The 19015-nt window shown below is 38.1% G+C and overlaps 1 protein-coding gene across 5 annotated transcripts in view; it reads left to right on the top strand.

Moving 5' to 3' along the window:
• Nucleotides 1-1962: 1962 nt before the first annotated feature.
• The window catches only part of kif13ba (kinesin family member 13Ba), a 37681-nt gene continuing 20628 nt past the window's right edge, over nt 1963-19015 (top strand). For 3 of the 5 annotated variants that reach the window (XM_057344550.1, XM_057344552.1, XM_057344549.1), the window contains exons 1-8: nt 1963-3085; nt 6239-6323; nt 14585-14600; nt 14738-14798; nt 15120-15212; nt 15338-15518; nt 15610-15697; nt 17207-17341. In XM_057344550.1, coding sequence (XP_057200533.1) covers nt 3016-3085; nt 6239-6323; nt 14585-14600; nt 14738-14798; nt 15120-15212; nt 15338-15518; nt 15610-15697; nt 17207-17341 — 729 coding nt within the window. In that variant the 5' untranslated portion in view covers nt 1963-3015. The remainder of the gene's footprint in view (nt 3086-6238; nt 6324-14584; nt 14601-14737; nt 14799-15119; nt 15213-15337; nt 15519-15609; nt 15698-17206; nt 17342-19015) is intronic. The other 2 variants (XM_057344553.1, XM_057344551.1) reach the window with 1 other exon arrangement.

Raw genomic sequence — 19015 nt, 5'->3', positions numbered from 1 at the left:
CTCACTAAAGTACGACTAAGTACAGTCACTAGTCATTTTTCTTCCTTTAGTAACCTGCTATAGGGTGGACCATGACATTTCAGTTATGGACAACTTACTCATGTAAGTGCAGTGGGTGTGAATGAACAGGAATGGTGAGTCAGCTTAAGATAGTTTAATGACAGGGCTTGATCAAAGGTTTTTACACTTTTTTTAACTTTCTCAATGTATGTAATAATGCAACAATTCCGTCGGGTCTGCCATCCACAGACGAATATCATATATTTTAAAAGAAGAACTCATTTTATTTAATAATTTGTGGTGGTATGCTTTTGAGTTTGTGAAATGTAATTGTTTGACAATGTAGTGCCCTCTAGCGGCATTTCACAGCTAACAGAGGACTTACGTCCAGGAAACTGGGAAAATAATAAGCTTAGGTAAATATGAAAAAATAATTAAAACCTAGCAAGAAGCACTGCTCATATGAAATATTATATAGTTACATGTAGGTTTTTTATTACTATTGTAAGTCTTGTTAATAGCTAATAATAATTTATAAAAAATATTGCTTTCACACTCGTCGAACGTTCGTCAGCCAATCAGAATGAAGCATTCAACAGCCCCGTGGTATACCCCGAGGTGTAACGGCCACGACGCGATTACCACCTCGGGGTGTGCATTAACTTTCGATAATTGAACGGCCCGTCGTCAATTATTCCTTACATATAATACAGTGACATGCCGCTGATAAATAATTCTTAATATTAACCTACACATGAAAACGTAATGTTGGCACTAAAACGGCTGTAACTCATGAATTCTTTGGAATACCGACCTACGGTTGGTCTCGTTTGAAAGAAGAGAATTAGCAGATTATTGCTGAAAAAAATAAATCACAAAAGAAAAAAGTTATTTTGTTATGTTTATTGTAATAAAAAGCTCTAAAAGGTTTATGTTTTTCTTTTATAAAAAAATACATAAAAAAATACGGATCAGCCCCAAAATGTCACAAGTCAAAGTCCCAAGGGTCGGTGTTTTATCAAGTTTGGTCTTGATACACCAAATTTTGATGTCGCTCAGTTTTTTAGCTGATCTACCACCAAAATCCACTAGGTGGCCCCCTTAGCTTCAATTTGTTTTAACACTAAATCTGAAATTTGATCGCAGATGCTTTTTTCACTTTTTTTACTTTTTCAATTAGCAGACACAATGAAAAAATACAAAAGGAACATGTAAACAAAACAAAACATTCGTATGAAACTATATTTTTGATGCACACACATTTCTGAATGAATTATCATTTATAAATCAAGTACACTTCCTACATAAATTACTCAACAAAAAAAAAAACTGATCATATGTGTTTTATAGAGTCTTTCCAACGATATAATGTTTGTCATGATAAGATAAGAATTCACATGCAAAGTATTGAAGTAAATGTTAGCGTTCCGGAGGCAGTCCTTATTTCTGTACGTATACTCTTGTCATTTATGAATCAATTACACTTCATACATACTTAATTTTATAAAACACTGATAAAATATGAACTTTCCAACGATATATAATCTTTCATGATTAGATCAGAATTCCCACAAAAATATGGAAGCAAATGTGGGTGTCCCGTATACGGGACTATGACAATTGAAAGGACATTAAAAAAATTAGCACGCTTTTTTAAAAAAAAGAAACAATTACACTTATTACATACATTATTCTATAAAACTGTGATGAAATGTGTTTTCTAGAGACTTAGACCTTTCCAATGATATAAGGTTCGTCACAATAAGATAAGAATTCACATGCCAATCTTGAAGTAAATCAGCTGTCCCGTATACGGGACGGCGCCAGGTAACAGACAATATTATCATTTTTAATCTAATAATTGTTGGTTGTGTGCTTTTATTTAATACTATTGTGTTTGTTTGGGGGCTTTTACTTTGAAAACCAAACTTCCGCTGGGCGTGTGAACGGTCTGTTAATATCGCTGGCTTCCCAAGCGGTCAGTCATGAATAAAGCGGCTGCTTATTACGACCGTAACATCCACACTGGAGTCCTTAAATCGGTTTATTCTTGTTTTTTTGCAACCTGCTGACGCTGTAAAGGACGCATTTTTATCTGTGTGACGTTGGATAGTAAGACCTGAAGATTTGCTAAACTGGATGGGAATGTAGAGCAGCACCATTGTTTTAATCAGCCCGTGAAGTTGGACCCAGCCTGAAAAGAAACCAAAATTGAACACTCATCAGATTTTGTGGGATCTATTACAATACTGTCAACGACTGATGGTCAGATTTCGGAAATAACTGTCATATTAGTATTTTTTCTCATTTTAAATATTTTAAGGTCGTTCACATTTACATGTGTGTTTTTCCTTCTTGACCTGGTTTGTTTGCCATTTTGTGCATGTAAAAGTGCTGCATTGACAGATTAGCATTTACGAGCAGTTCAGTATTAGCCTAACAATCCTGTGCAATGCAAATAACGTATTGTTATAAATAAGAATCGTTTCATATATTAGATGATCACAAGATAACAGACTATCTATTTCTCCAGTGAGGATTTTTAACCAGCAGTCAGATCTTTAGTGTAAAACTATTTTTCTAAAATGCAACCCGAGTGAAATGTGGTAGTTAGACTGTCACAGCTTGGCATGAATTATTTAGACCCTGTTTACTAGTTATTCGGTTTCCTGATTGACAGAAGTCTTGACATTTGCAGTTTGACCCAGTGCGGATGTGACCAGAATCCAGAGGGGTTTGAGCTCTGCTCTAGACTCTGTTTTTGTACCAATCTAAAGGTTTCAGCTGTCAAGACTTGCCCCCAAATCTTTTTAGGCAAACATGTCTTATTTTTGCCGTTCAAAACGCAGAAAAACAGCATAATCTGGAGAATGATGCTGGTCATTTTTGGACACGACACGCTTCAGATATCACAAATTACATCTGAGATGCATATCTAGATGAGTTTTATTTGATGGACTTCAAGGTGCCAGCCGCTTTATAACAACTCTGTTCGTGGTTATATCGACATACATCATGGGTGACACTAATTTGAACGACTCTAACGTGAAGGTGGCTGTTCGGGTCCGACCTATGAACCGTAGAGGTGAGTTGAATTTCAGATCTGACCGTACACATATAGACCGTCTTGATACCAAGGGAGCTGTCTACTTCTAGTCTAGGTAGTCAGCTCAATACATGTAGAGGGTCAGACTCTCTGTCTACTTGATTGAAAATGAGCAGCTTGAGCATAGCGCCATTTATATGGACTGTAAAATGTCCAGCATTGTTTAATATTTGATACATCGAATTGCTTTACAGTGCTGCCATCCACAATTTTACAATTTCCTAATATTCAGGTTTTCTTGACCGTGGGAACCCTATACTGCATATAAGATGCATTTCTCTCTCTTCGTCGATCTAACAGAACGAAAGACTAAAAGGGCTAAACGTACTGTTCAATTTGTATGATTAAACATGATGGATTATTTGCATGATCCCTCACGTGAACGCATGACATTGAAGCAGATGTTGCCGAGAACATGTGTCTTGGTAAAGCCACTGACGCGTGAAGTATTTGCTACATTGTAGCCAGGCGGTCACGTGCCCGACTGGAGAGAGTAGATTCAGTCACAAGACTGGAGGTCGAGCGCTGTTAGATCTCTTCGTGTAAACACAGTACTGTAAATGTCCCTTTAAACACTTATTTGGATATATTACGTGTTTAAAATATAGCTTAATTTCTAGTATTTACTTATTTTTTGTAATGTTGTTGAATATGGTCCTCTATACTGTAATATTCCAAAAGATTTTCAGTGTTTATAAGAACTTTCTTTTGTATTTAATGCAAGACTCTAAATGTCACTTAAGCTTTCAGGTCTCTCTCTCTCTCTCTCTCTCTCTCTCTCTCTCTCTCTCTCTCTCTCTCTCTNTCTCTCTCTCTCTCTCTCTCTCTCTCTCTCTCTCTCTCTCTCTCTCTCTCTCTCTCTCTCTCTCTCTCTCTCTCTATTTTGGACAAAGGCAGGAAGGGAGTCTGAATGAACTATTTGCCAAAGTTGCATAACGTAGCATATTCCCATGGCCAAATGAATGTGGATTCTTTCAAGAAAACGTTTAGACATTTATTCCTAAAACTATGTAATAAGTGCACAAAGCCAAATTGGTTAAATATGGATAAAAGATTAACTAGGAAAAATTGCCTGGTTAATTATTTACAGGTGCCCAACATGAGTACACCTATTGCATCATTTCCTTCGTGCATGCCATAAAGAATGTAAATACAGTTTCTTGTAACTACTCGAACCATACAATGGTGATAATCCTTTAGAAAACAACCCCAGGGCATTGTTGCATTCTCTTCATAGCAAGTGATCTCTTTATTATCTCTTTAGTATTTATTATTGTGTGTGTGGATTCTCTCAGTGTTTCCAGCATGTCACTGTGTACATGTGCTTATTTCGATTCCCATAGTGACATAATGTAGGAAATTTTGATTTTTTTGAACGCCTGGAAAGTGGATACACTCACAGGGCCTCCTATGGGTACCAGTGGTGAGAGGAAACCAGTTGTTTCCTGCCCGGACAGGAAGTAGTTACAGCTAGTGTGAGTGGTGCATCCTTTCCAAGGTTTTCTGAGTCAGCTGGTGTCTGCTTTCCTTCTTTCCAGCGAGACTGTGTTGGTGGTTTCTGACATGCTTCGGCCTGCCGTCTTTGGGAGTGTATTGGGAGTGTTTAAGGCGTGTCTTGAGTTTGTCATAGTGAGCTTTCAGCTTATAGAACCACATTCATCATAAGTGAAATTGTTTTATATCCATGTTTGGTTGACTGAGTGTGCAGGATGGCCCTTTAGCAACATGCTGCTGCTGACAGAGTATTTGAAGGAATGCTTTTACAGGTCCTCCTGCTGCTATGAGGGTGACAGCTCTGCCCGGGCCAAGACTTGAACTGTTCCATCTGTTTAGCAGTTTCACAATGTCACTTACCATCTGCATGCAATGGTACACGACAGTACTGTTGTGTATTTTGTGTAAGAAATTGTGTTTGCCAGCTAGCAAGTCTAAATGTGGATATGTACAAAATGCAATTAAATTAAAGTGTTATTGAATAATACATTGAAAACTGCATTTTATAGACTGGTGATGGATATATCCGTAATGTACCTATAAAAAGTAAACCCATACATGGTGTTACGTTGCAAATTATCAACTAAATGAATATGCAACTTTGAAATTTTGTTCGCAGCATTGCTACGTAAATGCTGAGACAGTGTTATGTAAATTCTTAATTAATTTTATTATTTATTTGCATCTGTTGTGCTTGCTATCCCACTAAAGCTGCACGAATGCCTATATGTCTGTGCCTGGATCTGTGAAAGGGATACTTCACCCAAAAATGAAAATTCTGTCATCATTTACTCTCCTTAGATTTGTTCCAAATCTGTATAAATTTCTTTGTTCTGATGAACACAGAGATTTGGAAGAATGCTTATAACCAGACAGATTTTGCCCCCCCCCATTGTCTACTCAACTCAACTCAACTTTATTTATATAGCGCTTTTACAATTTTCATTGTTACAAAGCAGCTGTACATGAGACATATTGACTATAAGCAAAATAATTAAAGTTGTACCTGCAGAAACAAGAAAAGGTTGAAAACACAGAAGACAGACATACCCACATACAAAATGTCTACCATAGTAGGAAAAAATACAATGGTAGTCAAAAGTGCCCCAGAACTGTTTGCTGTCCCAAATCTTTAAAATGTCATCTTTTGTGTTCAACAGAACAAAAAAAAGGATAAAATAATTGTTCCTTCTATGGGAGTCTGGTTGGTTCATTTGAATAAGACATTATTTGGATATGGCATCTAGTGTGTGTAGACATATTTTGCTAATGTAGTTAGCAAACTGTCAGGAGGGATTATAATTCGATTACAGATTGATTGTCCTCAAATGCCTTTTAATATCCCATGGGTCTTTAACCCCAGTTTGGGTTGATATCTGCAGGTGTCGTGATGGATGGTGAAATGCATCTATGTCAGAATGTTGGATTGCAGTTCTCCAGTGAAATAAGTTCACCCTTTTGTTCACTATAATGGAAGAAGTGGAAACTCAATAGGTCAAAAAATGGGGTTGTTAGAGACGTTTAAGGGATAGATATGGAACATTTTACTGACAAAATTTAGGATGTGTGCTCAGCTGTAAAATTTCATTTGCATATATTTGGTTTCTAATTTGTTCCCATCTATTTTTTACCCAACAGAAAAGGATCTGAACACAAAATGCGTTGTGGAAATGGAGGGCAATCAAACTTTTCTGTACCCGGCAAACCTGGGAAAAGATTCCAGGTAAATTGAATTTCAGATGTGAACTTGAAGCTTGTTGTATCCTTTTAGCTGGGCCCCAAGAATGTAAACTTGTATCCCACTGGGACCGACATCTTACTGACTCAAGGGCAGCGTTTCATTTTCATGTCTAGTTGTTTCTTTTCCTGTTTTAATCAGAAGAAAAATGATTTTTAAATAAGGGTTTGTTAGGCAGACAATACGTATACATTTTAGACATATTTTGGATTCTTTACAAGTCAGCTGAGAGGTGGGCTTTTCTGTCGAGGGGAACGGACGATGGGGGCTGAGGGAGAACAGGAATGTGGATGTGCGGTTCCCTTTACCGCGGCCTGCTGTTCGCTCCATCCTGCCGTGTGTCGGGGCATAACTCTTTTCTGTCTGACTTCCTCTCTTTTTTCATCCCTCTGTTGTCATGGAAACGCAGAAGGAGGGTTAACCCTAGGTCATCCACAGCTAAGAAAGTCTTGTGTTCTGAGAAAGGGAAAAATACAAGCGAGCTTAAGCATCTGTCGGCCATAAACATTTCCTTTGACTTTTATGGCGGGTAAACAAGAGGGAACGATTATTTTTTGCGCTCCTTTTCTCTTGCTGTGAAGTGCGAAGAAAGACAGAGGTTGAACAGGTTTTAAACTTGGAAGTGAATGCTCCAGCCGCCTGCTGCCTTCTCACAACAGACAGTTTAATTGCGGAGCTGAGTTCACGCGGCGTGCTGCGCGGAATCGTCGGCCCTGTTAATGGCCCCTGCCACACAGATGCCTTAAATGGCAAGATTCACATGATCGAAAATAGACTTATTCAGATACTTGGCGGCGTGGCGTATTAATTATGATCTGTCATAGACAATGCACATTCCCGGCCACACCAGATTCATCTTTTTGCTGTATTTATTTGCCTGTGTATGCATCTCTTTTAGTCTTTTGTGTGGCGAGACCGCTCGCAGCATGTCTGATGGCATCACATACTCTGCATGAATGAATCTTAGTGCCTATTTACTTTGATGAAACAAAGTGACATTTATGTTAGCAAGCTCCTACGGTGCTGTAAGATCACAGTGTTTAGCGGATGAATTAGTAAGCCTGTCACTTTCATTTATTTTTGGCTATATTTCGTGAAATTTGTTTGGCTTTTTAGGGGAAACCTTCTTGTTCTAAACATTGTATAATGTGGCAAAGACCACTAACATTTCTTTGGACAGCAGAGTATATGAATATTCCGTTACGCAAGTCATGCATCAAAGTCTTACGTCGAAATTTGTAATCTGAACAGTGCTTACTGAACATTGACAGTCATTGCACATTTGAGCCAGGCTGCATATTTTCCCTTATTTGACAGATCGTTATTCTTTTTAGCATCCATCATAGTAGCCTTTAAAATTGATCTCAGATGCGTTTCTCCAAACACAGAAGAGATGACTAAACCTTTCTTTTCTGACTTTCTGTTTTCAAATGAAATCATTAGAAAAGCAAAAACACCATTTACAAAATAGCTTGTAAGATTGAAGTTTATGATTTATCAAGGTGTCCTTCCAACAGTTTTTGTATCCAGTTGAAACCGGGAGGATAGTCGATGGTTTTGCATTTTGAGCTGAGGTGATGCATGCATCATGCATGTAGATGACACTGTTTGAAGTCCGATGTGATGTTTCCACTCCCTTTTTCTAGTTTGATTGCCTGTATTACACATACGATGCTCACACGGCAAATTTTAAGCTCAATTATCACATATATTTTTTCCTCTGTTAATAAATGAATGAGTTGACCGCATATCATGACTATGATTGTCCCACCCGTAAAAAAACACAATGTAGACAGGTTGTGTTTTGACTTGCAGGAAGCCGTGAGACATACACTAGACAAAACGAGTTTAGATGTGTTAAAGGAATACTTCACCCAAAAATGAAAATTCTGTCATCATTTACTCACCTTCGAGTTGTTCTAAATCAGTATAAATTTCTTTGTTCTGATGAACACAGAGATTTGGAAGAATGCTTATAACCAGATAGATTTTGCCCCCCATTGACTACCATAGTAGGAAAAAATACAATGGTAGTCAAAAGTGCCCCACAACTGTTTGCTGTCCTACATTCTTCAAAATATCTTCTTTTGTGTTCATCAGAACAAAAAAAAGATAAAAGTATGTTTTCCTACTATGGGAGTCAATGGGGGGCAAGATCTGTTTGTTATAAGCATTCTTACAAATATCTTTCTCTGTGTTCATCAGAACAAAGAAATGTATACAGATTTAGAACAACTCGAAGGTGAGTAAATGATGACAGAATTTTTATTTTTGGGTGAACTGTCACTTTAAGGTTATTGTATTGATTTTAATCTCCACAACATTACCCATCCTTAATAACATTAATCTCTATTAAAAATTTTCTTAACTTAGTCTGACAGGAATATGGAATGCATCATGATATACTTTAAATGCCACACCTCTGAACAGAAAATCTCATAAACATCTTATAAATCCGATTTGCTTTTGTTACAAATCAGATAAGTGATATCTGATCAATTTCAAGTGTATTTATTTGCCCATGTTACTATGTTTGTACATGCCCTTTTGTTTTAATTACCAGGGTATTAAATCAGACTTGGGTGGATTCATCTGAAAAGAGTCAGCTCTGCGTCATGTGCACATGTTCTCTCGAGAGCAGTGTTTTCTCCCCGGCCTGCTCGAGAGCTTTACGTTCAAACATGAAGCCATGTCTGTCCATGCGTATAAATTCATTAGGACCTATCTGGTGGATACCAATCTAGGTCACGAGTACAGAACGTCAGTTTTCCCATTCACAGACTCAAATTTTTTAAATGACGCCAACTCTCTGACCGGAGAGCTACAAGGTACTTCTGTGCGCAAGGTCAGGTGGTCTTTCTGATGTGAGTGCTGACCATGAGGTGTTAGATGACGTTTGGCACAACCCTCGGTCACCGTCATACCTGCGTTGACGGCTGTCACTGTAGCGTACGTCACTTACCCCGCGAGAAAGCCGCAGTGGACCATTTTCAAGGTTCATTCTTTCCCGTCCCCTAGACTTGAGTCACTCAAAGAATGCAGGCAAAGGATTTACGGTCCTGGCCTTGACTTTGCCCCAAAGTGGTCAATACATTCTCTAGAAGAAGGGATTGAAACGATTTTCTGTAGGAAATGCATTCGCATCCACGTCTGATTAAGAATATTAGGGTAGATGGTGCTGATGAAGCAGCCGGTGAATCCATTAGCTAACGCGAAATTGCAAGCATCCCCCCGATGGCTCTGCTCCCTGAGTTTGCCTGAAAGCTCGATTGAATTAAATGTGCATTTGATGTTGGTCAAAGACAGATTGAGGACAGTGGCTTGTTTTGCCAGACTGTGATGTGCCAGCTCGAAGCTAGTTTCAGACAGACCGTTGTTTCTTAGTTTCTTGAGGGGGTGACCCCTCAGTGGTGTCACTGTGTGGTTTTTGTATTTTCCGCCTGTGGCGCTTTGGTCTCGGTTTCATTTGTATACTATTATAGCACCAAACCAGAGTGTTGATGTACTCGTTGTCTACAGCGCCAATTGAGTAAGTGGGGGAAGGGACATTCCACGTAAATTCGAATAATGAAAGGACTTTACTCATTTTTATTATTTTGAAACTTGCAGTTATTATGAGATACATTTGTGGCTTGTAAAAGTTCGCCACTAAGTAACAGCAAGCTCATGTTCATAAGGTCTATGGCAATGTTCACCACCGTATTTGCTCTTACTAGAATAGTTCACCCAAAAATGAAAATTCTGTAATCGTTTATTCTATTACATTTATTGTATGACTCTTTCTGCTGTGGAGCACAAAAGAACATATTTTGAGAAATGTCTCAGTGGTTTTGTGTCCATACAATGGAAGTCAATGTTGCCCAGTGTTGTTGGGTTACCAACATTCTTTAAAATATCTTCTTATGTGATCTGCAGACATGACATGTACATAAATAAGTGGATTTTGAGGTTTGCTACAACATGCAGCCCTGACTGCGGGACATGTCTGCGTTGGGGGAAGGGACGGATGCGAGTCTGCTGCGATGCCAAACTGTCACTCTCTTAATGAATGTGTTTGTGTGTGCGAGCATTGAAGACTTTGCGTTTGCTCCAGCAGCTGAGGACTATACACTGTCAGTGCCTCATATCAGGAAGACCTCTGACTCACTCAAAAACAATGGCATAAAGTAACGTACACTCATACAGGATAACTCGCGCGGCAACCCGATGACATCATGAGAGAACTCGAGTGATTTACGGACTGCAAAGCGTCCTGCTGCCGAGGTCCGAATCGCTGAGCTGATCCCAGATAGTGCTCGAGATCTCTCAGGGATCGATTGGTCTCACCTGTCACCGAGGCATTTTTGGGTAATAACAACGACATGCGTCCGTGAGGATTAGCATGTTTTACGAGGAGATCCTATAGAATAAACAGAAACAGGCGGCGGAGAGACACAGTGAAGGTTTGTGTCTGTGCAGATGTACAAGACAGCCGCGTTAGAACAACATGAAGTGGTGCATTGTGGGTTTAGTCGAGTAATGTTTGGAAGTCAGATTGGGAACTGTGAGCAGCTGCCAGGTTTCCTGAGGTTGTCATGGCCACTGGTGTTGGACGGTTAAAACATGAATTCTCTCTTTTTACTTTCTCCAGCCTTAAATGTTAGGTAAAACCTAAGCCTGGCAGTTGTTAAAAGAAAATGCAGTATTTCATGTACCATTTGTGGAAAAAGCAATCCCGTAATGCATTGCAGCAAGCTTAGGAAAAATATCATGTGTTGTCGAGATGACGCATGAAGAAAAACTATTACAAACTTATTCAATGGCAAAAAATATTCATTTTTTTTAAATCGATAGCCAAGCTCCCTATATAAAGGACGTCATTTATGAGGTTTGTATTTAGTTTGGATGCTGCCTTCGAATGCAGCATTACTCGCACTCGAAAAACCACAATGGTAGTCAAAAGTGCCCCAGAACTGTCTTACATTCTTCAAAATGTCTTTTATGTTATATGATAAAGTAATTTTTCCTACTATGGGAGCCTATGGGGGGCAAAATCTCTTTGGTTATAAGCATTCTTCCAAATATCTTTCTCTGTGTTCATCAGAACAAAGAAATCTATACAGATTTGGAACAACTCGAATGTGAGTAAATGATGACAGAATTTTCATTTTTGGGTGAATTATCCCTTTAAAAGGTCAAAGTCGCTAGCACTTGGGAAAGGAGATGACATTAGTGAGAGATGCAACCATGGGCCATAGTCTGGATGTAGTAGTTATGAGTATTAGGGCTGTTCAATGATTAATCGCGATTAATCGCATCTAGAATAAAAATTTCTGTATAAACGATATATAAATGAATAAATGTTTATATTTAATTTATATATATAAATATGAATATACATACACAAATATTTCCTAAATATACATGTATGTGTCTGTGTATGTTTATTAATATAAAATAAATGCGCACAGTGCACAGGCATGTATTATGTAAACAAACTTTGATTCTGGGTGCGATAAATCGCGATTAATCGTTTAACAGCCCTAATGAGCATACAGGCACTCAAAACCACACCCCTGGCAGTAGAAGCAGGGTTGATGTAGTCCAAGAATCTGAAATCTGCCCTGTAGATCTCTTGTGTTATGTTTATGCAGTGCTTGAAATCTGGTTTCTTATGCTCTGAAAACTTTAGGAGACATACACGCTCTGCAGTGATGGATGAACAGGTTATGGAAGCAAATTTAAGAAGCTGTTGTAAATACGGATATCACAGAGATCAGATCATGTTCTTGGACTGTCAGTCAAAAATACTTTATTGGTCTAGCTGCCTCCAAATTCTGAATATCAGCCGTGTGTTTGTGTGTTCACTCCATGTGTCAGACCTCCTCCAGGAACCCAAGATAAAGCTCAGCCTGACACTTCCTTCAGGGGTGAAGCGTCTCCCTCTGATCTCAGTGTGGTGTGATCATCATCGCACGGCTTATTATACCACAAGTGTGGCATGGCCTGATTTTAAACGACAAGCTGAGCCCGGGGTCACTGGAACTGAATCTGGGCATATTTTGTCCCAGCTTTTCTTAGCGCGCTTGTTCGTTTGCTCACTGTGCACGGCTATACACTTACTGTATATGGGCTATACACGCTCCAGTGGTTTCTGTAAACTCTCATGGATGTAGATTTTCAGGATTGAATGCGTAGAAATAATCACAAACGCTGAAGTGATTGTTAATGCTGGTTTAGTTTTGATATGTGCATAGGGCATGAATAAATTGGCAATAGTTGACCCTGTTTACTTTTTTGAAAGGTTAGTTCACCCAAAAATCATATTTCCTTAATTATATACTTACCCTCAGACCTGTATAGCTTTCTTTCTTCTACAGAACACAGAAGACGATATTTTGAAGACCGAACAACATGGACCCTATTGACTTTCATTTACGGACACAAAACCACTGAGACATTTTTCAAAATATTTCCATTGTGTTCCACAGAAAAAGTGTCATTTATAGGTTTTGAACACCATGAGAGTGAATAAATGAATAAAAATGTTATTTTTGACTGAATTATGCCTTTAATGCACATTCCTTGTTTAATGTTGACTTGGAGAAAATAGCAAACACAGAATGCATTTCTTAGGAATCGAATCAATGACCTTGTTATGTCTTGCACCAATTAAACTAAAGGAAGTCCCAGCACTGTTATCAAGCATTTGGATTTGTATTTAAAGTATACATGTTGACCATCTTCAATGTCTATGTTTCCAAGAATTGCAAACAGTGCTCTGTAATTATTTGCCGTGCTTCTTCATGACCCAGAGAAAACCATAAGAATGAAATATATTGGGCCTGGTAAGGCCCAGCCCTCAGAGACCGATTAGGATCCTGCAATACGCTCCCACAGTCTGTCAATAGTGCTTTTATAGGTCATTGTGTTCGCAGAGGGCCGCGCAAAGCCATAAAAGTGTCCTCAGCAGATAACATGACTTTGAGTCACGGCTCTCAATGCATATTTACCCTGTAAACGGCAGAGTTTTCTCAGTCAGATGGTCTGTTTGTGTTTAGGTCTACTGAGCAAAGTCCAGCTGATGACATGAACTCGCTCAGGATATGTGATTGTGTGCAGAGCTCACAGTTCCTGCTTCCCGTTTGACCGAGTTCATGATGATGAGGGTATTTTGGGCGGCTGTGAGTCAGTCGGTCCAGTGAATTTGTACTTAATTATTGGATAATTCAGAAAGAATATGTCACGTTTCTTTCCAGGTGGTAGATCGTAATTCTACCATGATAGATCAGATTTTCACAATATTATCGGGGCCAGAAGAATTTGCGATAATGATATTATTTTGATATCTATTGAATTAAAATAAAAAACAACCATGTGGCTCTTAAAGGAACAGTTCACCCAAAAATGAAAATTCTGTCTTCATTTACTTCATTTATCTTTCTCTGTGTTCATCAGAGCAAAGACATTTATACAGATTTGGAAGAACTCGAGGGTGAGTACATGATGACAGAATTTTTATTTTGGGGTGAACTGTCCCTTTTGGGGCAGTTGTGGCCTAATGGTTAGAGAGTCGGACTCATGACCAGAAGGTTGCCGGTTCGATTCCCAGGGCCGGCGGGTAACAACTGAGGTGCCCTTGAGCAAGGCACCCTACCCCTACTTGCTCCCCGGGCGCTGCAGTGATAGCTGCCCACTGCTCCGGGGGTACGTGTGTTCACTACTCTCTGGATGGGTTAAATGCAGAGGTCACATTTCGTTGCCTTGTACATGTGCAATGACAATAAATTGAATCTAAATCTAAATCTAAAATCTAAAAAAAATCTTTAAGGCGAAAAGGCAAAATGTTAAAAAGATTAAAATAACACCACCTACTATTATATACTATTATTTATGATATTGTAATTTGTGTAGTATTAGCTTTATCAATAATCACAGACTTTACAATCGTATTTTAATGGCGATGATGATTTCTGGTACTATGAATTCAAATTCACCATTTCTGGTCTTTACATGGTACTTTGATGAACATGATTCCTTAAACAAAACTCTGCCATTACTATGTACATATCCAGAAACATGTTAAAATGTTATTCTTGTGGTGACCTTAACCAAAAAACATGGTGAAACTGTTATCTATCATCTTGTACCTTAACACAGTCAAAGTGTAAATGTTTTGTCATTTGCAAAACAATGATTTGTTGTTTAAATAAGCATTTTTTCCACTCTTTTCTCCATATGCACCCTCTCCTCGGATCATCTTACAGCAGGAGTCAGCCAAAGGTACAACACTTTTTGGTTTTAAAGAATCAGACATGTCAGTCATCATGAAAGTTATGTTATAACTAGTAAAATGTTATATAAAAAGTGAAACGGAAAGAAAATGATACATAAACATGCCTGCTTTCTGTTTTGTCAAGGTCTTCGCCTACGACTACTGTTTTTGGTCAATGGATGAGTCAGAAACGGAGAAGTTTGCTGGTCAGTTCCTGGAAGCTCTTTATTTATTTATTGGTTCTCTACCAAGTATCCACCTGTATGGTCTTGTTATGGTGGTGGTGGTGGTGTAGGTATTACTAAAGATAAGGTTTTGTTTACACACCAAGACCTTTTTGTCACCTTGTCACGCTCTCTTAAAGGTTATTATATGAAAACTAGTTGCATGAAATCAATGATTGATTTCAAGAGTTCTGTATTATAATGTCCTAAAATATTTTCTTTTAATGCAATGTGCAACATTAAAAAGTAAATAAGCATTTTTCTTTTTCTATACCGTCTTGTCCTTCAATCGTGTTTTTATAGGTCAAGATGTAGTATTTCAGTGCCTTGGGGAAAGTCTTTTGCACAATGCCTTTCAGGGTTACAACGCTTGTATTTTTGCATATGGACAAACTGGTGAGTATGCAATAGGTTTATGTACAGTGTGTGTTTAAAACGTCACGTCATTGTTTATTTGAGAGCAACTTTTTGTCTCGAGTCAAATTAGGTCACTTTCTTTCTATTGTGATGTCATTTCCCAGGCTCAGGAAAGTCTTACACCATGATGGGTTCGGTGGACCAGCCCGGTTTGATCCCACGACTCTGCAGTTCCCTGTTCGAGCGGAAGTGTCTCCACCAGCGAGAGGGGGAGAGCTTTACTGTCGAAGTCTCTTACATGGAAATCTACAATGAGAAAGTTCGAGACCTGTTGGACCCCAAAGGGTTAAGCCTATTATGTATTGTGTTCAATCTTAGCCATATACTTTGCTGTAGGTGTGTCGATCTTACAGACCTATTTGCCTTGTTCTTGCAGGAGCCGACAGGCCTTGCGGGTGCGAGAACATAAGGTTTTAGGGCCTTATGTAGATGGACTATCCAGACTTGCAGTAGAAAGTTACAAGGTAACAAAACAGGAGCGATATATTGAACGATTGCAAACTATTATGTTTTTTTCTTGATCCTTAATAGTAGAATGAACCTTGTCCAATCATTGACCTTTCACATGTTGTGTTATGTATTCTATAGTTCATCTGGTCATGTGCTTTTTATCCCTTTCTCTCTGATGGTGATCAAATCCAGCATTAGGAATGTTTGAAGTCAGCTGACAGGAATTGCAAAATTCCACATATACAGCCCTAGAGAGACCATTCCAAATATTAATTTAATCCGATATCTAGATGTATTGTGTCCATTCCAGTACAGTGTCGGTTGAATTTCAACAAAATTAAACCTCAGGAGTGACAAAGTCATCCAACAGCAATGTGAAAGACTGACAGCATGACAAGACACATGAAAACTGTGAGAAAAATCAAGGTTATCACATAAAAAATAATTTTTAACTTTTCCTAAATATATGTACAAATATTACTGTTGTATTGCTTAGAAGTGAATACGAACTTGTTTTCTTTGCAGTATTTTAGGTCTGAAAAAATACAGAGCATCTTTCTGTTATTTTGACCTGTTTCTCCAGTTTTCAATTTCTGCAAATAAAAAGCATTATATGAAGAGTTTGGTTCCAAAATGAGAACTGTTTAAAAAAAAATTTTTAAATCATGTTTTTATTGTGTTAGTTAGCTGTATTTTTTTTAGTTATTATGGCTTAAATCAAAACAAACCAACTGCAGTTTGATTGATATTAATTGAAATGCACAATAAAAAAACATGATTTTTGAAAAAAAATCTCATTTTGGAACCAAACTCTTAATTTTATATATTTTTTGGGACAAATATTGTAAGTAGTTCACAGAATGAAACAAAAATGATCATTTTACCTAAAAACATACCTATAAATAGTATATTCAGAAATTTTTTTTATATCAGTTTTTTCGCTTTTTTTGCTAATATGATGAGGCTTTAAGCTACCAATAGAATATGCTGTTAGATTGTATATTGCTGTATTTAAAGGTGTGTGATGTTTATGCCTCTAGTGCAAAACACAGTTCTGGAACTTAAATGTGCAAAATATGTAAGAACAACTTGAACCACACAAATGCAGTGATAATATGAACATGGAAGAAAGAACCACATTTACAAACACACACAAATGCAAATAAAATACACATTTATTGTTAGTATAGTGAATGAGACCCATTGTTTTCAAACAGGTTTCTGAAAAGCTTTTTGGCAAGTACATGTATAGTACATAGCCACACCCCTAAACTTGTGCTATTTGTTGAGCTGCGGTTGCTGTGTCCAGTTAATTAAAATTTCGAAAATTACCATTTTTGTGTATTCCCCTATTACCAACATAGATATGTTACTTATTGGCGATTTGTTAAAGAATTATCGATAACATTTTTAAAAGTGTGTCGCATTCTGATGGTTATGGTTATGAAATCAAAACTGTTGATGTCCTTAATGTAAATTAAGGAGATTCTAATTATGTTTTTTCTCCGACTGGTCTTTTCAAGGACATTGAGTCACTGATGTCTGAGGGGAATAAATCCCGCACTGTGGCCGCCACCAATATGAATGAGGAGAGCAGTCGCTCCCATGCAGTTTTCAATATCATCCTTACACACACACTAAAGGATCTTCAGTCTGGGGTAAGAACACACACACACACACTGTTCTGATGCTCACTACTGATTTTCATGGATAAAGATTTTGTGGAAATTCCTGAGATGGTGATTCTACACGTTTATAGCATTTCCCCCTGAATTTAGTTGGTATTACGTGAAGTATGTCCACAGAAAACAAACTTTAATAGGATGTTTATGGGCTGCTTCTTGAAGACTTGCACATGTAAATGAAGAAGTCAGTTTTTGCTTAGTTTGCAGAAATTGTCTGGGACAAAGCCTTACTAATGTATGTCATGTCAGCATAGTACTTGACTCTCTTCCTCCAAAAGAGCAAAGAGAATCTTTCCCTAAGTATGTCCCGTTTAATGTTAGGAGATGAGTCATCGTGTCCAGCCCTGATGATCTCATGGATAGACTGCTGTGTTTGAATACCTTTATCAGCTGCTGTGAACCTGTTTTGGTGATCTGCCCTGTTCTGGCACACTCAAGTATTTAGTCTCAAGTGTTTAGTGTGACCCACCCATCCTTTTATTTCATCTACTTTGGATCCTCACAAATTGCTTCCCATTTCAAATATTGCATGAGCCGTTGCTTTTGACTTATACGTTCATGTTGCATCTAATTGGCACATGTAACAACCATTGCCATTTAGGGATCAACTATGCATTTAAGAAATAACAGCCTGAAGATTCTTATTTACTTGTATAAAAAATATAACACACCATACAGGTGAATGTTCATTAAATAATGTCAATTTTGTATTTCTGGATCAACTAGTCCTTTAAAACGTTATCTAAACTTCCTCGTAAGTACACTGTTGACCACAGGGACCTTCTGTTATCGGCTCTATCATGAACGCAGGAGAAAGCACATGCAAATGGCAGGAAAATTGATGAATAAATTATAGCCCGTCCGAGGACCGACGTCAGCTGATCTTCTCCGGCTCTGTCCTGGTGTCAATGTGTATTTCTTTTGTGCCCTGTGTCACCTGACTCAGCTGTGGTTTAGCCCTCGATCTATAATTCAGAAGGACCGGGACTTAAGAGAACCGTCATGCAAGACTACATTAGAGATGTTGACTTTGCACGATGTCAAACGAGTTAATAAACTCTACGTCACATGAAGCATTATGCAATGAAAGTACACATTTTTGTACCACATCATTAGTCATATAAGAATACAGATTGTAGTTTAAGGGTGTAGAAAGAGAGACTCGATTATGTATTTTGCAATGCTTCTCTTAATGTTGTTATCACCTCAGCCCTTGATAAGTAATGATGTGTGTTTTTCAAGTGCAGTCATCAGTTTGTCTTTTGCATGCCATGGTTTCATATGCAAACAGATATGTGGACATACAGTATACGACTGTAGGAGAGGCAGGAATGATAGTGGATTACCTCAATAATTTTGACAGCCTTGTATTGCAAAGTTGTTCTAAAAAAAAGCTCTTTAAAATGCATAATTTCAATCCTTATTTTTGATTGGATGGGTAGCATTCAAAGCAGTTGACTGAATGCACACCTGGCATAGCATTCCCTGCGTCCAAAATCACATACTTTCATTCTATACAGTATGCAAAAATCAGTATACAAAATTAGTATGTCTGAAACCTCAGTATGCAAAAACAAAAGGCAAGTAATACCCACATGGTCTACTGCTACCGCTGAGATTTTTAACCATGCATTGGTTGGACCCTTT

Source organism: Triplophysa rosa, linkage group LG10, assembly GCF_024868665.1.
Source record: "Triplophysa rosa linkage group LG10, Trosa_1v2, whole genome shotgun sequence".
Classification (NCBI taxonomy): domain Eukaryota; kingdom Metazoa; phylum Chordata; class Actinopteri; order Cypriniformes; family Nemacheilidae; genus Triplophysa; species Triplophysa rosa.
The sequence above is the reverse complement of the archived record's forward strand: the minus strand, read 5'-3'. Positions and strand labels throughout refer to the sequence as shown.